The sequence below is a fragment of the Plodia interpunctella genome, chromosome 25 (genome assembly GCF_027563975.2).
Source record: "Plodia interpunctella isolate USDA-ARS_2022_Savannah chromosome 25, ilPloInte3.2, whole genome shotgun sequence".
Classification (NCBI taxonomy): domain Eukaryota; kingdom Metazoa; phylum Arthropoda; class Insecta; order Lepidoptera; family Pyralidae; genus Plodia; species Plodia interpunctella.
In genome coordinates, this window is record NC_071318.1 from 4,959,268 (window position 1) to 4,980,728 (window position 21,461).

The 21,461-nt window shown below is 35.2% G+C and overlaps 1 protein-coding gene across 6 annotated transcripts in view; it reads right to left on the reverse strand.

The window, feature by feature from the left end:
* The window catches only part of Myb (Myb oncogene-like), a 43,112-nt gene that overhangs the window by 12,187 nt on the left and 9,464 nt on the right, over positions 1-21,461 (reverse strand). For 4 of the 6 annotated variants that reach the window (XM_053764082.2, XM_053764077.2, XM_053764079.2 and 1 more), the window contains 10 exons: positions 9,943-10,072; positions 9,396-9,545; positions 5,268-5,365; positions 4,051-4,185; positions 3,154-3,301; positions 2,559-2,764; positions 1,808-1,905; positions 1,512-1,648; positions 932-1,048; positions 257-324 (listed from right to left, as the gene is read on the reverse strand). In XM_053764082.2, the coding sequence (XP_053620057.1) occupies positions 257-324; positions 932-1,048; positions 1,512-1,648; positions 1,808-1,905; positions 2,559-2,764; positions 3,154-3,301; positions 4,051-4,185; positions 5,268-5,365; positions 9,396-9,545; positions 9,943-10,072 (1,287 nt within the window). Of the gene's footprint in view, positions 1-256; positions 325-931; positions 1,049-1,511; positions 1,649-1,807; positions 1,906-2,558; positions 2,765-3,153; positions 3,302-4,050; positions 4,186-5,267; positions 5,366-9,395; positions 9,546-9,942; positions 10,073-12,217; positions 12,451-21,461 lie in introns of those variants that run through there. The other 2 variants (XM_053764081.2, XM_053764078.2) reach the window with 2 other exon arrangements.

Here is a 21,461-nt window from a genome sequence, read left to right on the forward strand (position 1 = left end):
GCGAAAAAAAAATTTTGACACGACATCAACAATCTCAGTAGAAAATATTATAGTTTTCTACAATACAATATGGACACAGTTGACTAAACAGATTTCGGTGGCAACCATTTTCGATTTAGTCTAACGGTGACTACATAATAGTTTTTACTATTTTTTTTATCTAGTGTGGCATAATCGGTTAACATTTCTTGTTACACTAAGAAATAAAAGTAATCGATAAAAATTTATAGATATATAACATCTTAATGATACTTACTTAGGAGTATCGTTGTCTCTGAGGTTGGGCGTGGGCGTGTGCAGCAGCGGCGACGACGACCACTCCTGCTGGGAAGAAACACATCACATTCATTAAATTCAATCCTAACTTGGTATTATAAATGTGAAAATAAGTTTATTTGTTAGCTCTTTACGCTGTATCTATTCAACCAATCTTCTTGAAATTTTGCATACATGTAGTTTGAAGTACGGAGAAGGACATAGGCATAGAGACATACCTTTCACAACTCCGAAACGGACATTTTCTATTGTTCTGAGATACAAGCATCTGCTTAGTTCAGACATGTTACAGCACCAGCAGACCCTATTAATGTTATTGCACGTTATTTTCTACCCGTGTATCTAATAACAATCGGTTTAGTACATAATTCGTGAAGAGGTAACAAATAAACAAACTTACTATCGCATATAATAAAATTCTTTATTCAATTCTTACAGGATAATAATTAACAGTAAATAAGTATATAAATAAAAGGATTACAAATAAGGTGCCTGAACTAGGATGTAAATAAATCACCCTGTGTTTCAGGCGTCAAAAGCTACAATAATCACAAATTAACAATCAATTGCATACATTATAGGAAAAGTAAATAATAATTACATTTAAAATAAATAAAAGAAATTATAATAAGAATAATAATAAGATATTAGTTACCTTGGCGTGGCTGGCCCTGAGCGGCGAGGAGTCCTGGTGCAGCGGGGAGTTGAGGAACTGCGACGGACTGAACGGCAGCGCCTTGATGGGAGTGACGCCGTCTCCCGCCGTCCACACCTGACACACCGCACATTCGGTTGGTTTTACAATCTATCTATATCTATACATGTAACGGTACATTTTGTTAATCTCTAATATAACAATAATATTTTTTTATTCAAGACTTTTGTCCATTTTTGTTATTTTTTATTTATTTATTTCAAACAAACAAAATACAATTATAAACACACTATAGCACCTAAAACTGTGTAATGGTGTATCTAGGCGCTGCACATTCGCATTAATATACAGAAAATAACACTTCTCGCATAACCATAGATATTAAATTTTTATATGAAAAAAAAAACAATGATCACTAATAGTCATAGAATAAAGTAGTCTTTAGGAGGTTTTGCATTTAATACCAGTAACCCTGTATATATGATTACCAATGATCATTCTACGTTTTCGCTTCAAGACCATACACGTATTTTAAAGGAAGAAATTATATAAAATGAGCGGATACAATACTTTAACTCACATTGTTAGTGGGTTTCTTTGGTTTCCTCCTCAAAATGGGCGGAGGGCTGTTGGAGTCCAGCGTCTTGTTGCCGGGGGAGCTGTACACGGAGGGCACCACGATCTCTGTGATCGGCTCCGACTGGATCGCGTACGTCACTGGGAGATTACATTTTAATGTGTCCATCTATCATTATATTTAGAAATAAGTGAAAAGTTTTAGTAGACATTTTGTGGCAAATACATGGAATTAGTAGGTAGACCTACTCCGGTACGAAGTACTTACTAAATCCATGGACAAATATTATAAACACTTACCGCCATGTTGGTTATCGTTATCGTTCTCGTTGGAAGTTGAAGCGCTGAACAAACTCCGAAGCGGAGATTCCGCCGGGAAAGTCTCCATATTCACAAATCTAGAGAATTAAAATAAATCCTAATTATTATTATAATTTTTGTTATTCACACTAGTTTAGTGTGATTGTGAAGAAATAGGCGGCAAGACTAACTTTGAAAAAGGTGTGTTGAGATATTTGTCATTGTATCTTATATGTAAAAAAAAATGTATTCGCGAGGTTTACGTTCGCGGCGAACGACTAGTATTATAAATGCGAAAGTATGTTTGTTACATCTTCACGCTCTATCTAATCTTCTTAAAATTTCGCATACGTATAGTCTGAACTACGGACACACCTTTCATCCCAGAACAATAGACTCCGGTGGGAAAACACGCGAGCGAAATCGCGGGCAATAAGCTTGTTGCCCTCGGGTTCGCCCGGTAGTTGAATTTAGGTACTTTAATACTCATCATCATTATATCGAGTGTGTTATTGCTAACACTGGTGTCAGATTTTAATCAAGTCTCCACTTGTGCAGGTTTCCTCACGATATTTTCCTTCACGGGAAGCAAGTGGTGATTGATGATAACTACTATACATGAGTCAGATTGGTATATAAACTCATATTGGCACGAGTAGGACACGAACCTGAGACCTTTCGATCGACAGACGGGCGTCTTAACCACTACCTTACACCACCGCCGCTACAATACTAAATCTCTTCGACTCACTTGATGGGAGAGTCCACGATTTGGCAGTCAGCGGCGACCAATCCCCCGCGGTCCGGGCTGGCCTGCCTTACCACGGGCCGCTGCTGCTGCAGACTGGACAGCTGCTCCTTCAGCAGCTGCCGGAAGTGCTGCATCTGTTTGGACGGCGGCTGGCTGCTTGACGATGAGGTGCTTTGTGTGGACTCGTTGAGGTTTTCCGACCATTGCTGTGAGGATAGGATAACGGTATGTTTATTTTTATTGTATTAGTATTTGATGTATGTTACGTTTTTGTCTAGTAAATTATGTAACTGTAAACGCTGTGCTGTTGTAGCTTTTGTAATAACATATTGGAGATTGAGAAAATATTTAGTTTATTTACACGATGTTTTCACACAGTCCCGATGCAATTGCAATTAAACGCAACAGTTGCAAAAAAAAAAAAACATCAATAAAAATGCCCAAACAGAAACAAAAAAAAAATCCAGTATTAATTACAAAAAAAAACTTCTAAAAACAAAAAAAAAATACTACAAAAACATTTTTTTTTAATTATTTTTTTTATGTCAATTTATTGATTTTCGTAAACGTAAACAATAAAAATCCATCAACTAACGTCGTTGTAGACAACGTGCAGGCTGTCGTCGCCGGCGCCCGCGCGCCGCGCGCGCTTGCGGCGGACGCTCTCGAAGCTCTCGAGCAAGTCCGGCTCGTACTTACGGCGCATGGTCGAGTTCCAGTGGTTCTTTATCGCGTTGTCCGTCCTGGGGACGCATTTATTTATTTCAAAACTTGTGTAAAACAGAACAAATTATACAGACGTAACGTCTTTAGTATGGGACAAATGTCTGGTTAGGTCGCTCCCAAATTTATTTTTTCATATTTACTTATTCATAAGTAAACAAAACAGTAAGTTGGATACATACACATGAAATATATGAACATCACTTAGTTTCTACGAATTAACCAAACCGACCAACAATATGCCAACAAAATTTAACATTAAATTTTGCTCACACAAATTACAGTTAAGTGAAAACAATGCAATGAATATATAGGGAACAAGAGGGATACAATACAAAAATGATAATTTTAAATGCTGGCGGTCTGACAACTAGGGATGAACTATGACCGTGCGAAGTGGAGAGACGAAAACGGACCCTGGGCCCCGACGCTCAACGGCTGGGGAAAGAACTCAAATGAGAGAACTCCCAGACCAGCATGGAAGCAGGGAACAATAGCATTTTCAAAGAGGTTTGACTTCAGACAGGCAGTTGTAAAATAACAGCGGAATCAACCTCCTAACCAACATAACTAGATAGAAAAAAGTCTCGTCGCATCCCGCATTCTGTCTATCCTTATACGCAACGGATTTTGATGCAAGTTTTTTTAATAGATAGGATTATTCAAGAGGAAGCTTTAGGTGTATAATTTATCATGGTTTTACCCGAGCGAAGCCGGGACGAGTAGCGCTAGTCTGGAATAAATCCGTTGAATGGAAAAAAAAACTTACCTTCCAGGAAGTAATTTTGCAATCTTCGCCCATTGGTTCCCTAGAAGCTTGTGAGCCTGGTATATAATCCTATCTTCATGTTCCGTCCACGCAGTTTTCTTTATTGACGGGTTGAGGTGATTGTGCCAACGTTCTCTGAAAATATATTTGAAAATCAAATATCACACATTTCTAGCTGTGAAAAGTTATTAGTGGCTTATTTCGTTTAGTATTTGAACACTTTTATCATGGATAAATACATGTCACACATGCTTTTTTAACTTTTGAAAATAATAATGAGATGAAAAAAATTCTGGGAATCGAGCGGGAATTGAACCCGCGCGCCCCTGCCTATCCGGGACAGTGCTCTTGACCACTGAGCTATAGAGACCATGTCAGTTCGGCCGAATTAATTCATCTCTTTCGTCTTACGCCGACGTACAGTATTTTCATTAAAGAGTAGTAGGTACTCTTAACTAATCAACATACCCCACTTTTATCTTACTGTTATTGTTTTTACCATTTTAATTATTCATACTTCCTATTATTTGAATCCATTTTATTTCTTAAATATCACTGTGAACGCCAGTGGTAAGACACAGCGGTCTTCATTAATACCTACTAATACATCTAATGTCACTTAATAAATGAATTATGAATTACTAGTTATAAAATTAAGAGAAACTTTATACAAACTGAGTTTGAATAGAAAAGTTCCTTAATAGTTGGAAAATTAGTGTATTGCTCCTGAGTACTGCAGCACACACACCCATAATCACCTTTTTGTACTTACCCACTTTTTGTTTTATTTTTAATTATATTTTTTTATTATATGTGTGTCTGTAGTTTTTTGAATAAAGTTATTTCTATTCTGTTCTATAAATGTTTGAAACAGTATTCCATTTGGTCCCGCAAATGGACAAAACTTAAAGACTGTCTGAGACGTAATAAATAAAATAACATGAACTAAATATATCTAACTTACGTTGTGTAGACACATGAAACTTAGTAATTCACATGTAAACATTACAAACTAAAAACCGGCAATATACCATCGGCAAACAGTTCGCCGAATTTTCGCCGGTTTTAACGTACATTGATTTTTTTTTTCGAGTTAGTAAACCATAACACAAGTCTCGAACTTACTTTGGCGCCGACTCAATAATTATTTATCTATTATTTATTTAATTATATTTATATCCCATAAGGTAATACGATATTCTTAAACAAGTAATTACCTGCACTGTTTTCCTATCCTGCCCTTTAAATGCCGCGCGATAAGCGTCCACTTTTTCGGTCCGTATTTAGCAACCAACTCCGTTACCTTCTCGTCCTCCTGGAAAAACGAACACAAAATAGGTTAATACCCATTTTAAATTCAAATATTTTATTGTAATTCATATGAAAGTACTATTAGTGTTCTTAGCTAGCTATAATACACTGGTTAAAAATACGAGTAAGTAAAATGCGAACCCTGTAGCGCATTATGCAAAATTGTGGAGAGGAATTGTGCGCGAGATAATTTATAATTAACATAAACAATATACCTACAGGATTTTCCAAAATACCTGTACACATACGATGTATACGATCTCATGTGTGATGTATAAACTCAAAAACCACCGGACGGATTTTTGTACGGATTTCTACAATAGATAGTGTAATTCCTGAGGAAGGTTTAGATGTATATTTTATTATGGTTTTATCCGAGCGAAGCCGGGACGACCCGCTAGACGAATATAAACAAAGTTTTTTGATTGAGTCCTAACATTAAAGATTTCGAAGCTGTAGAATAAAAGCTAGTATATGTATGTGAAACCAAATATATCCCCCACAAAATAATAGGTACTACCTTCCGTTAATTACATTTAACTGCCAGTCAAAATGTATGGGTCATTTGAGATAACACGAGCCGCATTTGCGTGTTCAATAACACGGAGCGTTTAAACCAATTTTGAATGATGAGAAATCGATTTGTTCCAATCATCGATATTAGATCATACCGTGGTATCTACCAAGAGTACGTTGCGATTTTTATGCTGTTTCGATACGGCATGGGTATAAACATGTTTGAGTATATGAATTTGTAGAAATTGGAAGAAATAGACTGTTTGATCTCGGATAATTAACTAGGATATGCTTCTTCCTTCTAACTTTCTTTCAATGATATATCTAAAAAAGGTACCGTGTCGTATCTCCACATTGTCGTCGAACAGTTTGCCAAACTTTGTCGGATTCGGTATACATTGCTGGTTTTTCATTGCGGTAAACAAAAGCACTCATACTAACTACGCAAGTTCACGCATTCGCGTTGGCTAAAGTGTGGAGCTGGCATGACATGTTAGTAAATGTAGTCGAATCGCGCGAAGACATTTTATATCAATGTTTCGCTTTTTTGAACCGGACACTGACAATATTACGTAATAGTACCGCAGCGAAACGAACCAGCTGATCGAGTCGGTTGAAATTCGTATTTTTCGCCCGCCTCGCTGACCTTGTAAACAGACATTTTCACACGAAGATGTTTGTCTTTTTGTCGATCCTTTTTATCGATGAATGGGCCTCTTTAGGGATTAAGCCGGCTCCATATTATTGGCTAACTGTACGCCAAACTAGGTGGTTTCGACGTACATTGCTCGATTTTCGTTACGGCAAGAAAAAGGTCAAATAAAAACTTTGCAATGTACGGTCATTTGCGTGAGCATTTATTACTGGAGCCGGAATAGATTGTAATGACTACACATAAGCCATGAGGTATCTACATTGCTCAGTTTTTCTTTGCTTTGGTATAAAGATCACATTAAAACTAAGCAATGTACGTCGAAAGATATCGGTCATGTAAAGGAAGCTGCTTGGCAGATCCGATGTATAAATTAAGATAGGAAAGTTTTTACGCGATTTTAATTGAGATCATGATTAATCATAATTCATTGACTAGGTACGCTTTGATATTTTCCGTGTTATATACCTAATGTTCAAAAGATTATTTTATAGGCGAAATCAGTTAATACAAACAATGAATTGTTGAAAACTTTTTTAAATCTTCAGCATCTCTTTTGACAATTTTTATTTAGTTGTTTTATGTCTTGTCGTGATGTCCAATTAACCAGAATGGGCACACAACGCAATACTACATTAATTAAAATTTAAGTACATACCTATCTAATCTTTATTTTAATGACGAAAAAATTGACGCTGTCTTTATATTTATTTTATTACACGTGACCTGTAGCTGTGCCCAAGTATATTTTGTCAATGTACTTTAAAATTTAAATCTAATCAAGATTATTTTCTTCAATAAATATTGAGAGAAAAAAAAGATAATTAAAGGCAGTCCCATCTCATGTCCGATAAGTTCACATGTCCCTACATCATAGACATATAATCAAACTGTAAAGTGAGATATACATATTACCTATGCATAAGAAAAAATATTTAATGGGGGGTCTCACATGGGAATAATAGTTTATAATGTAACTGTTATTTTACATCCATGTAGGTATATGAGACAGACAGTTTCTCCACGCGTAACAGAAAAAAAGCTTGGCCGAGCCAAGGCCAGATACCATATGCCACAGTATATGTATGTAATACCTATACGAGGAAAAGTTACGTCAACTTTGGGGACCTCTTTTGTTGGGTGACTGGGTGCTCCACGAATACTGTGGAGTCATAAATACAAACGACTTAAGGAGGTTATAAAAAGTCTTCTATTCGTAACCGTGAAGAAAAATAAAATCTTCTGTGTGACACGTGTGTCAGAGATTCGACACCCATAGATTCCTGAGTATGTACACGAAATCGCAAGAAAAACACTGCTCGCTCGTAGATATCTTACAATACTCGATCTAAACCGTAGGTTTAAACACCTTATTGCAGTTCCTATTGTAACAACTGTCGTTTGGTCTAATAAAATCTTGCAAGTTGAATTTCACCTACTTCCGTTAGTCCTGTTGAAGTTTTCACGACACTTCAGTTTCCAATGCATTATCGTGATAAACATGACCTGATAGTGCACCCCGGATCGGCTCCTAACCAAAGAACTCCTCAACGGTTACTGCACGGACATGGCTTTATGTCACGTGTTGAATGCAATAAGATCTCTCTGATGACAAGAAAACTTGTATAAAAAAACAACTTAAAAAAACTTCCCCGTATCAAAAGCAAGTGCACCTAGAAAGTTTACATATAAATGGTTAGTTTAAGAATACATAGCATTTTCTGTTTCAACTTTAAGCATCCATGAATAACAAATAAGTCCTCGGTTTATTTTTGATACTCAATTTTATGTAAAGGCCTGAGGCAGTCCACTCCCTGATATCACCATTTGGTGACACACCTTAATACATTCTCATTTATAAAACCGTGTGAAGACATGGATTCTCTCGAATTTTTGACACGTGTTTCCTGACCGTCGTATTTTCCTTTTAAACACAACTTCATACTCAATATTGTTTTGTGTATCATACATACAAAAAACTAGCAGAACTTAATGGCATGATAGCTATGATCTAAGATTTTACTCATAAGTAACTTTTGTGTATAAAGCTATTTGGACTTGAATTTCGGAATGAAGTTTATTTAAGTACAATAAGTTTAACTTCGATTAAGGTTTAATAACAAAAAAAGCAATACAAATTGGTGTCAAAAATAATAAAAAAATAAGCTTACAAAACCAGCTATGATTATACAAAATTTAAAAGTAATGAAGTACTTATTTAGAAGAAGCATTAATGTAAACGAATTCTATGAAATAGATGTGTTAGTTATTTAGCGACAACATCACAATAATATTAATTATGCAAGAATCCTATACACAGTGTAGCCGACCTGTGAGTCAACTTCCCCTTGCATTAACTATGGCAGATGCTATTGTTTTACTGTTTGTTTATTGCGTATTTGTATTGTGCTATTTTTAGATAATCTTTTGGGAAAATACTGCAAATAAACCCATCTCTATATAGGACAAATCACACATTTTTACAAAAATCCATAATTCCGAAATAATATTGTAAATTTCAATGTTTGTCACAGTCAAACCGTTGAAGCAGATTTGATAAAATTTATTAAATATGCATATATTTAAAGAGTTTATACTTAAGCAACTTTTTTTTTTAATTTCTACGACCAGAAACCAGAAATGTGGGAGAAAGTTTGCAATACCAAATCAAAGGGTCAAGATTGGTTGATATACACCCAGTGTTGCCAGCCAGGACGACACAGCACCCTCAATTATTTTCTATTATTTATAGACAGACTGTGTAACAACACAACATTGTATTACCAGACAGGCCTCAGTTAGCCACAGCTACTGATGGTCACGATCTTCAGACGACTTTGGTGATGATATAAAACAAACAACTCACCTCCTTGGTCCAAGGACCTTTGACTAGTTCTGGGTTGACGACCTTCGTCCACCGCTGCTGGCACTGGACGTCGGATCTGTCTTTGAACTGGGCCGCTATCAGGTCCCAGTTCTCAGTGTACATCTTCACGTACATTTTTAATCGCTTATCCTGTAAAACAACAAATACTAATGAATAAAAGGAACAAGTCATTTCAACTTCTTTAATCCCCCTGCTGATCATACGCAATTCAATCTTGAAATCCTCGAAACTCACCGCCATATTCTCTACACTCTTACTTAATTACCTCAACTTTCCATCTTCCTTTCTACCCCTATACTACATATATTTTTCTGCGACCTAGAACTTGATGACAGCCTGCGCTTTGTTAAGACAAAACGCAGGCTTTGAGAACTGGAAGAACTCCAGTCCCTAAATTCTCAGATCTCCCATCAACATCAATCATTTTTAAATTAATATTTTCTGCCTCCCAGATCCCTCTCTTAGCTCCGCGTCCTCGAATTCTCGAAACGCTCATCATCAAATTCTCAAAATTCTAACAACTAACCTCATCTTTGGTCCACCTCCCCTTATTGATATTCTTCCGCGACCCAGAAATTTTGGTTGCAACCGGCACATCGTCGTAGTTCGTCGAGTCCTCTGAATACTCGCTTGTTTCGGACTCATAGCCGCTTCGTCTGTTGACAAAAATAATATTTTATCAGCTCAAACACATTAAGCTCAGGACATAATCTAATTTGCAGGAAGCAAATTATACTGAAATATATTTAATCCTCTTGGAAAGAGATGCTTTGTAAGGTAAGATTTACTTTCATCATCAAATTATTGGTGGGAAAAACGAGACCACAAACTGTCAACAGAACGATTCTGATTAAAATATATTAAAATAATAAATGTTTAAAGAAACTTAATCACCTATTAATTAATAATGAGCTAACAAAGGTTAAAAGCATTCACCAGACATCTTAATATTTAGTTTCCTTTAGGAATTTACCAATTTGGAATGTAAGTGTGTCTTAAGAGTGTTTAAATGTTTACATAGGTTTACAACTTTAGCTGAAATATGTAACTTAACAATAATGATAAGGTAAACAAACATTATTTCGTTAATTATGTAGTCATAAAAGGTGTCTTATCTAAGTCTGATAAAACGCCTTTGTTCGTGAAAGCTTAAGATTATACTAAACATCACAAACTAACTTTAACTCTCACACCTTTATATAGATCAAATCACAAATCAAAATGGAAACATTTTTAATTAATCAGTGTTAAATTAAGAACAACCAAAAATACTAAGATTGATTTAATTTAATTCAGTAACTTAAATTCTACTGCCTACATATTTCATACCCTCATATTAATCATTATATAACACAACGTGGCAAACCAAATCTTTAGAAAAAGTTATACGTTAAGCCATTGCAGAAATAACCACCTTAGTGCTGGCTGTCTTCTCCCGGTCACGTTTTAAAATAGAACTAAAAAACTTGCAGATGTATTGTATTGAATCCTGTTTATCCTCGGATAAGGATCATAACTTCACGTCTGCTTACGTAATGAGTAGTCGTCACACGTACTTTTATTATTAGCGTAACTATGATTAACTAAGTTTCTATCTAAGATTATCTAAGTTACTTAGAATGAGAGTCTATAGGTACTTTATTACTTTTGGTAAATATAGAAATTTTATAATACAAAATAATGGTTTAAGCTATCTTAGTTATAGTAGTAACATCTCCGGCAGCTTTGGCAGTTGAAATTGAATTTGTAGCTTTAAGAATCATAAATTATTAGAATTCAATTCGAATATTATTAAAATTCGACATAAAATGGTGTCTTTCCTGAACAAACGTCGATTTTAATTTAACCTCTTTATTGTGAAAAAGCTAGTATTAATGCATAGCTGAAACTATAACCAGAGACTGAAATCAAGAGACATAATTCTTAAAATGCTTAAGCAATATTGTCCGTCAACATACAAACCAAATTGCTAATCTTTCTACACTGTGTAAAACTTGCAGGTAGGCCGTACCTGATTAAGTACCTAATTACGTTTTTTAGATGATATAATTGCAACAAATATTATACCTCAAAGTCCTCAAGACACTTTGCATTTACTTATAGAAATTTTATTATAGGAAGAAAAAACGTAATTTTCACAATACATGTCGAGTAGATAGCAAGCATGGGTATTGCTTGCTGTGGTCAAATTGATGAAACCTGCTACACAGATTCCAAGAATTTGCAATGGAGATAATGTAGTAAAAAAATACATTGGCGCCTAAATTCATATTCAATTGGTAGACATCAATTCTCAGAATAGGGCAAGTACTTTTTTTCTGGCCCTGTAAGCGTACTCTGTGGTAAACATGTGGTAACTAAAATTGATGCTTACTGCTGAAGAGATAAATGTTATGATTGCTTGCAGTACTGATCCAAAGAACGCCGAAGGATCCTAGCACGAAACAAGATCTCGTAATAGGTGTGGAAAAATAACTCATACCGGTTTAAGATAGATATATGAACAGACTTTCGATGAGGTAAGAATGAAATAAAAAATAATGGCAAACAATTTCGCACAGTTTTCAAGTCAGCTGATAGCATAACACGTTTTTATGCCATTCATTTGATAAACTAGATGTCTTAAACTATTCAATGCGTCACCATTTAAAGAATTAATGGGGTCTTCGATCAATTTAAAATCAAGATTTAATACTATGAGGTTAAATAGTACCTAATGCGTTAATAAAACAACATCGTTTCGCCCATTTCAAGAATTTTGATTTGATAGAACAGTCAATCTGTATGATCATCAAACTCACTCATATTCATATAACATCACGTCGAATTATCCAAAAAGAGATGCGTAGTAGATCCTCATCGAACAACACTCCATTATTTACATCAACACATACATTATTTTTACAAAAATTAACACAATCACAAATTAAATTGCACACAAAACGACGCCTCGACGATTTCCCGCCAAAACAATTCCAATCACATTGCTCCACGCACAAGCGTCGCGCGCGCATTCAATCTCCCGACTAAAGGCATAATAAAGATAAAGAAAAATTCAGTCCCTTGTTCCCACACTCACACAACAAAAATTCACGGACACACCTACACGAGCCGCATACGCAAGACATAATAAGGGTGAACGGATCGACAAAAACCCCAGAAGCGAAAACGGGATAGCGAATACAATAATATTGAAAACGAGCAGGATGAAGAATCAGGTACAAAAATCCTACCCTACAGTGGGAATGTGTGACGCAACGTAAGCGAAGGAAAGCAGGTGTAAGCAACTGGTATGTAAAAGGAACAAAGAAAATCTATCTTATATGCTTCTTGTCGGATAGGTCAGCAATAGAAAAAAATTAATGAAAGTCATACGAGCAATAAATTCAAAAGAAGGTAGTCTAATTAAAACCCTGCATGAACTTATATAAATAGAAAAATACATGCTAAATACATTTACAATTGAACTTTTTAACAATTGAAATGAAAACTTAATAAAAACAATATTTTTTATAATGAAATCATACAAGTAGATTCTAAATTCAGAATTTTCGAACTTGTGGAAATTCAGTATCCCCTGATACTTTAGAAATAACTGGAATTCAGTAGAGGACAACATCGGTGTTTGCAAAAAAAAATCAACAAAAACTACAGAATTTTAAAATGAATAGCGGATGCTACGGTAATTTCGAACGGGAATGTGTTTTTGCGATTGGGGTGGGGTGGGACGCACGCAAATATCCAATACCAATACTGAAAGCATTTTGAATCAGACTTAAAACACTTTCTATTTCTTTCTTACTAAAAATGTCTTCATTTACAAACCGTATTGATTACATACATTAAATATATATACTTGAACATTCTCATTTCCTGTCGTAGGCACAACGATAACATTTTTTTTTTTATAGGAAGGCAAAAGTTTAAGGGCATTGCCAGATACGAGTATGATTTGATCTAATCAAAAATTTTGATAAGGTAAACTTTTCACATCGATATTATATTTATGATATTCCGTAAGTTTTCGACATTTTAAAAAGACATCTCATTAGAAGATATCAATGGAAGCAGTTTCTCAACGAGTAGATTAGATCCAAACAGCTGCCTGGAGGTCAAATTATAATAAAACGAGAGACCAACATAACAAGAACTTCAATAATGACAAACTAGAGGCACATAATGAAAAAATACTCCTAAAGGTGTAACTATAGTAGTTAAGTCCAGTTAAGCACATGTTCCTAGCAATAGAATTCATAATAAAAGTAATTGTGTATAATGTTTAGGGTTTTAATTAAAATGAGGAAGTCATTTCCACCTGTTCCTTGGCGCGATGATTTTGATGTCCGATTGTGTCAGAGAACGGAAGCTAAGGTTCTGAAATTATAGAGCGTAACTAAAGATACTTGGATATTTTCTGAATCTTAGATCATTTTTTTGTAACATAGAAGAATTAGTGTCTACTCTTTAATGACGAAATTGACAACGATGATCACTGATTACAAACGTGTTAACAGTAGGATAGTGCCCACTATGTAGTTCCTATATCATGATTCCTTTTTTTGGAGGATTTGAAAAAAATAATCTCAAAATCGATCGATCGAAAACACTTTATCTCAAAACGTAAGTTAGACAATAACATTGCTCAACAAACTTACATTTTTATTTTATACGTCATATTAACTTGATATTATTCTGATTCTGCTCTAATACTTCATCGACATCCTATTGTATCGCGTAATTAACCACAATAATAACATGAACCTTTGTCTTTTACGGAGGGTCAAACGTAGACTTTACAAAAGACAAGGGATATAGCAAAAAATGTCATCGAAGGGTTCCTTAAGGAAATGTCCTGTTAACTCACGCATCGCCCGTGCTTCCTGTGTTGTCCCCTTTTTTATGTATTGATGTATATTAGCACTTTAGGGCTTCTCAGAAGCAAGTTTATATTGAGCAACTTGAACAATGAAAACGCTTACAAGAACGATGTCCATCCAATCCAATGTTAAATAGTTTATGTACTTTTATATTTCTGTAATGCATTACCATCATTCGAAACAGTCACTATCCTAATGACTCGAAGTTGTTATGGATTTAGTGACATTGGAGAAAGTAAAGGCAACATGCAATAGTTCAGGAATTTGGTTTGGTATATCACGTCACGTATTACACTTTAACGATGACCGATATTATGAGTTACAGAAATATTATCAGCGTAATTATAATATTCAATTTCAACAATATATTTAGGTCATTCATGATAAGCTCCAAATATTATGTTAACATGTTACGACAAGTACTTACTATGAAATTCAAGTATGACTGTGAATGAATGAATACAACTGTTATTTTGTCATAACCAAGCCTCAAAAATACTCCTAATCTAGAAGTTAATATTAACAATACCAGTTCTTGGTATACGTATGCGCCCACCTTAAAATTTTGGAAAATTATTGAAAACGAAGAAACCATGGACTGGTGATGTCTTAGAAAAATATATATTTAACAGCTGTTTCTATGCTTTCAACAATAGAAAACCCAAAATCGCTAACCTACTCAACAAATATAATAACATGTAAGTGATGTAATACATGTACCTAAAGATGTTGATAAGGCACCATGGCTTCTCAGAAAATTATATTATTTTGTACGCTAAGATTTCAAACTACATTACTGTATCAAATTAAACGATTATACCCACAGGCTTACAACGGAGTCGAGTTCAATTTGCAAAACTAAAAGATATGGTTTCAGCTCTTATATGTGAGATAAAATAGTCACAAAGGCACAGAATGTTAACATTGTTATTAAAATTAGTCTTTCTGCCAGAGTATATAAGAATGAAGTTACGATGAACAATTAACAGAAACACTTCAGCTAAACGCTGTAACATATTTCGACCGATTAACTACTTGAATGAGTCATATTTTCAGCTGAAAATAACCATTACTGTTTTTTGTTATTAGTTTGGTGGTGTGGTGACATAAATATGTCCTTGTAGTAATTGGAATAACCATATCCAAATCAGAAAATATAGAATTCGTCGAAAATCTCAGAAATCCCTTTGTTTCTCTAGTTTATCATACATATCTTTCTTCGATTGCTCCAGACTATACATCATTAGAGGTTTACTTAAGCTGCGCATATACATTTATTGTAAAACAACACCGGAATCTGTGTGAGAAAGCAACCCAGAAAGTCATGTGGTCGACGTGTGGCCTTGCGTAATCCAATACGTGGCCAATCAAGTGGACTGGAACTGATTGTGTGCTTCCTTGGAGAGATGACTGGGATTGTTTTACATGTCATGCTGGAGACAACATATTCCAAATAGGAGACATGTAAAAAAATCTTCTTCGTGTCGATCAAATTAATTGGGACTTCTTACGTAATAATTGGCCACATCCAAAACTATTATTTTTGCCTTCTATTATATCTCCTAACGTGCATAAATCTGGGCAAGATGGACAGACGAAAACGTGTGACATTGTCTGCAACTCAATGGCACTAAATTGCGATCTACCTGCGATAAAAGAAAAGGTAGAAATATAAGATCCGCAGAAGATCTGAATATCTTCGTAAATAAAACTGTGGTAAAAACACAAATTTTATCATACACCCATCGGCATGAAATAAATAATGATCATAACATCTTGACCTTTAGGTCCAAATATTTATCTCTGAAGACTGTTGAATGATGTGACGTGATGTTGAATTTTGCACTACTATAGTAAGTATACTACCAAACAAGTTATCTTGTATAGTTTCAATTTTAACTAAAATAAAGAAAATACGCATATTTTCTATCTTGTCACATATGTCCTTGAAACTGGAACCAATCAACCGGAGGGACAAAAAAAGAGATAAAATATCATAGACGGAGAGGCAAAAAACGAAGATTGAAATAAAACAGAGACAGTTTTGAAGCAACGAGGACTATCCAGGTTGTGCATATCAAAATTACGCAATTTCTACTATGAAGCATTTTCAGACAGGGGATAAATACACGAAATTTTTTTTAATGTGGATAAATCCACGATCCACCAAAAGCAAAGCAGATCTATTTTGTATACTACCCTATTCTTCCTTCATAACGATGAAAGCACGTCTCAAAAATGCGATAAACTACAATTTCCTCAGAAAAAAACATTCGAAAACTTCGTGACGCTATATTCATTCACCTGAGCTTATTCACCCAGGTGAACTAAACACACTTTTAGCAACATTCAAAAGATGAAATATACACATAGACTATGATTAATAACCCCATAGAAAAGAGACAATAGAAACAGGTTATTTTCCCTTCTAACATAGACAAATAGACATAGGCCTGAAAGGATCTAAACTCACCCAGGATTAAATTACAATAGACGAAGACCAAGGGGTTGCATGCGAATTTTTCAAAGTCCTTGTCTATTCATTTTATGAGGTCCAATTCTCACGCGGATATTTAAAATGATCTGGTCATGTGCAAAAATTATGCATTTGTGTTTTTAATGGACTGTCAGAATTGGGAATAAATTAGAAGACCCATTCAAAAATAATACATCAAATATTAACAATATAGAGTTTCATTAACCATGTGGATATTTTCCATTCTCTCATCAATATGTGCCACTAAGAAAACAAATCAATAGTTCACATTTTTTTTTCAAATGTCATCTTTCACTACGATTCAGTCTATTGAAGAGGATGGCTGGTCAGAAGGAAACCCAAGAAGTGATGTCAAGGATGGTATACGTGCTAATAATCAAACAATTAAGTTAAGCATACAAAGGCTGTGCGAAGTGGAGAAGAAAAAGTCGATGGCTGCGAATGAATAGAAGAAAACGCTCAGATCAGAGAGAGATCTAGCTCAGATAGAATAAGTTTATGTCCATATGTGTTCTTGTGGCTAAGATGATGATCATAAGCAATCATCTTTGTATTAATGACGTAAGTACAGTATACTGATAACTAGAACAAAATCATGGAGACCTTAAACTTCTTAATCATCAGGGAGACTTGTAAATATTATTGAATTTAATATAGAAACAACTAGTGTCAAAAGTGCACAAAAAAATTCTGGAAGTAACTTCCGTATATTTTTTTTAGAAACAAATGTGTGAATGTCCCGGCCATATGCCGCGGATGACACACGGGCCCCTTTGAACTTTTTGCTTGTTAAAGCTGACGTGTGTTCAGCAAATCGTCTTGTTTATCTGCAAAAAGATAACATTTAGTCAACTGCTTTGTTCTTATTACCATTAAACAATTCAAAACAAAAAACGTATTCGTCGTAGAATTGTCCAAAATGGCTTTGTTAGAGGAAAAGTCTGGCCAAGACTTAATTTAAGACTGTGGCACAAATACATTATATTTATATAAATATGCATTAAAAAAATAATTAATAACGCTATTTTACCTATACAGCTGGTTTGCGATAATTATCAAAACAGAAATCTTCAATTCCAAATTCAAAATCGAAGTTGAAAACGCTGGCGACTTTTATGATAAAAAATTTATTGTCAAAGTACAAAGGTCCACCAAGGGTGTTCACCTGGACATTTTCCCCTATATTCCTCAAGATTAATGTCTCAAGACGTAGTACAATGACTCGCCCCCGCGCACATGGCCTGACATTTCTCTACCCCCTGTATTTCGTATTTTTTATACTTCCTCCCCTTATTATATCGTTTTACAATTACAGGCTAGCACGCGCTGTAAAGGTGTTTAGAGAAAGCTGTAATGAACCATTTGTTTATAATTATTTTTACCATTTTTAACATTTTTTAGGTTGACCTTAACAACAAACTTACGCCTTTTTCAGTAGTTTCGAGAAATAGCTCTAGTGTTGGCTTTGGCGATTTTGAAAGGAACTGTGCCATAAAACGTGGCCATAATTCACACAACCCAGTTTATGTGAAACAGATTGAAAGCGAGGGGCCTCCTAAGAGGAAGATTGTGTTTATGGTATGAGGTCATTGTTCCAAGCGCCAGGCTTAAATTGCTATACTTTATTATTTTATCGCGCAAGTGATGACTCTACCGCCCGGCGGCAAAATTCCTGTGTAGGTAGGATAAAAAAAAAGAAAAATTATCATTTGATTTCAAAAACGTTCGAAAGTCAACGACCGGACCGGGGCGTAGTGTTGGGAATTCGCATAAGAATGCGGTCCCGGGTGAATCGAGTTCCGCAATGTCTCGACTCGATTGCAGACTTTATTCACCGAACAAGAGCAGGTGATGAGCCATCTGGCCTTAACCACGTGTCAACGAACGGCAAATTTACGATGCCGATTAGCAATTAAGGGAATATGGATTTCCGAACGGTATCTTGAATGGAACGTTTTTTGAACGCTAATGTGTTAATTTTCGCTAACCCATTTCGCTGGTGGTCTATCATAAATCAATTAAAATAAAAATATTAATCATCTTATTGGTTTTCGAAGGCCGTTTCACTACAACAACTGTGGTGTTAGAATCTATGGCTCAATATTCTTATACAGTCTAGGGGCACGGAAATGCCCCGCCAATCTAATTTTCGTAAATAATTATTCCAATTTTCAGATACGATTCGGACATAATAGAACAGATGCTAATGTTACACTAATTTACTAAACATTTTACTAAGAAAAAACCAACCTGTCATCGTCGGGCATACATTACCATAACACATGCCGGAATGACCGAAATACTTGATCAAATGTACCGCGTATCGATTTATCGTGGTAGTATAGTGAATCGACCGGGAGCGACCATCTGCGCCCCCCACGCACAAAGCTACGTTGATTGCCACGCAGCTGCGCATGCGCCGCCACCGGGGGATGCCGCCGACCAATAACAAAACGCCGTCAGACCCCGGGATAATTCTATCATTGGTTCATCTCTAGTCTACCCAGGTGATTAAGCCCACGCTATTATGATGATAATTTCGTGTATTATTTTAATGCATTTTTTAACTCAACATTACATTTCTGTTCTATTTATTAGATACTAAACAATTGCAAAGTATTGTCCCAACCGTCAAGTTTCTCTATTCGTTGCGTCGCGCGCGTCGATTAGATTATTATACACAGTGGCTACACACAATCGACGAACTCGGACCGACGCGAATTAACTCCTAGAAATATTGCTTAGTTTGTATGAGATATTTTATTTATTGCAAGGAAAAACCAGCAATGTACGTCGAAAACACCAAATTTGATGTACTGAGCAATATTTCCATCTTCAATCAGTTTCTTATTTCCAAATCATATAACCTGAAAACTGTGTACTGTCAATTTTCACCATCGTTCCAATAACAAAAATCACAGAATTAGTAGGTAGATACTGTTGTACCTTCGTACTTACTAAATCCATGGAAAAATCAACTAAATAACGCTCAGTGACGCTTCCGCCAAAGCCGTAGTAGCTTAACTTGCGAATTTCCTGTCATCAAAGTTTCAAATAAATAATAGATAACTAAACTCGTTCTTAATTTATAGAAGTGCAAATGACCCATTTAAAAGGGCAATGCACTTTCGAGATTTTGAGAATCTTCACAATAGAAATTCCCCTTTGAAAGGAGTACATTACTAAGAACGGAAACAGGTATGAAAGAGTTGTTCACTGCAATACTGAGCATGTTTGTTTTAAAAATATTCGTCTTCGTTATTGAAACGTTCGAGACTTTAACCTACTCATCACAGTCAAATTCTTCATTGACATAAAGGAGATATTTAATAATAATCTAGATCTACGGACGTAATGTTATATTCCAGACATTAAATAAAATAAAGAGATATATACATGAATATGCAAAGATGTTTAAATAAAGATACTGTATCGGAAATAAATACATGAAACATTTAGCTTTAATAAGAATGTTGACATTAAGAAAGAGACATGAAGCAAGTACAATAGACGACAACTATAAGATACCCAACATCATTCGACCACCATTACGATCATGGGAACCACAGAATTAAAAAAGACGCGTCATCTGAATCGCTTACAAATTTGGACAGTCTAAAACCTGAGAGACATGCAACGCAAGTTACCCTCATGTCCAAATTGAGAGCCCCTTTTTTTACTCGTGGGAATCCAGTGTTACCTGCATGGGGTGTTTTTTACCCTTACATTAATTATAAGTGCAATAAATAACAATCAGTATTTTGATTCCATTCACGCGTGATTGGATAATTCGATTTGGGAATTACCATATATCAAGTGTCAGCTTTTTGAATTACTTTTTGATAAGGATGCACTGAACACGTTTCAGGCAAGCTTAAAACTTTTAATTAACAAAAATAAGTACTAGATGACATTCAGTATCTTACATGTTTAAAAAGTAAACTTTTTTGTAGATAACACAAGTCATTTTAATGTAAAAGTGCTTAGTAGACAATAAATACAAGCTAAAAAACAACAAAGCAAGGAACAAGTCATCGATAAAAGGCCAGAAAAATATCGTAGGTTGGAAGAGCCTATATAGTTTCGACGACAGAAGTCTCTGTTTTAGACGTATTCACACCAAAAAAAGAACAATTGATTTTAGCCACAAATAAGTCTACTGACAATAAGTCAGGGTTCCCAAGCCCTCATATCCTTAGCCCAGCTGAGCATGACATCACGTGCAATATGGCCGTCACGCTTGTTAATACCTAAACGATAACCATTAAAAGAATTAATTTAATAATAATGAAAAGAACTTTACATGGTCTAATGATGTTGCTACCATTTGCATCTTGTGTTATGGTTTTTTTTTTATGCGTCGTTGAAGTGAACAGGTTTTATCCTGGATGACATGGAATGTTGAAACACTAGACAGGGTTATAATGATGGAAATGGAACTGGATACTCTATAAAATGAAAAGGAATGTTGAGCTTGAATGGAAATCACGTTCTGAACACACAGATTCTATTTGCGAGCTGAAGTTTAACAAAGCGATAATTATTAATATAAAATGGAAGACGGTGGTTGGGGGATAAGAAAAAGAGGAGAATTCGACACTTCGATAGTAACTATTACTTGATGTACTATGTTATATTAAAATGGTAATATCAAATAGACATTTCTTTCTT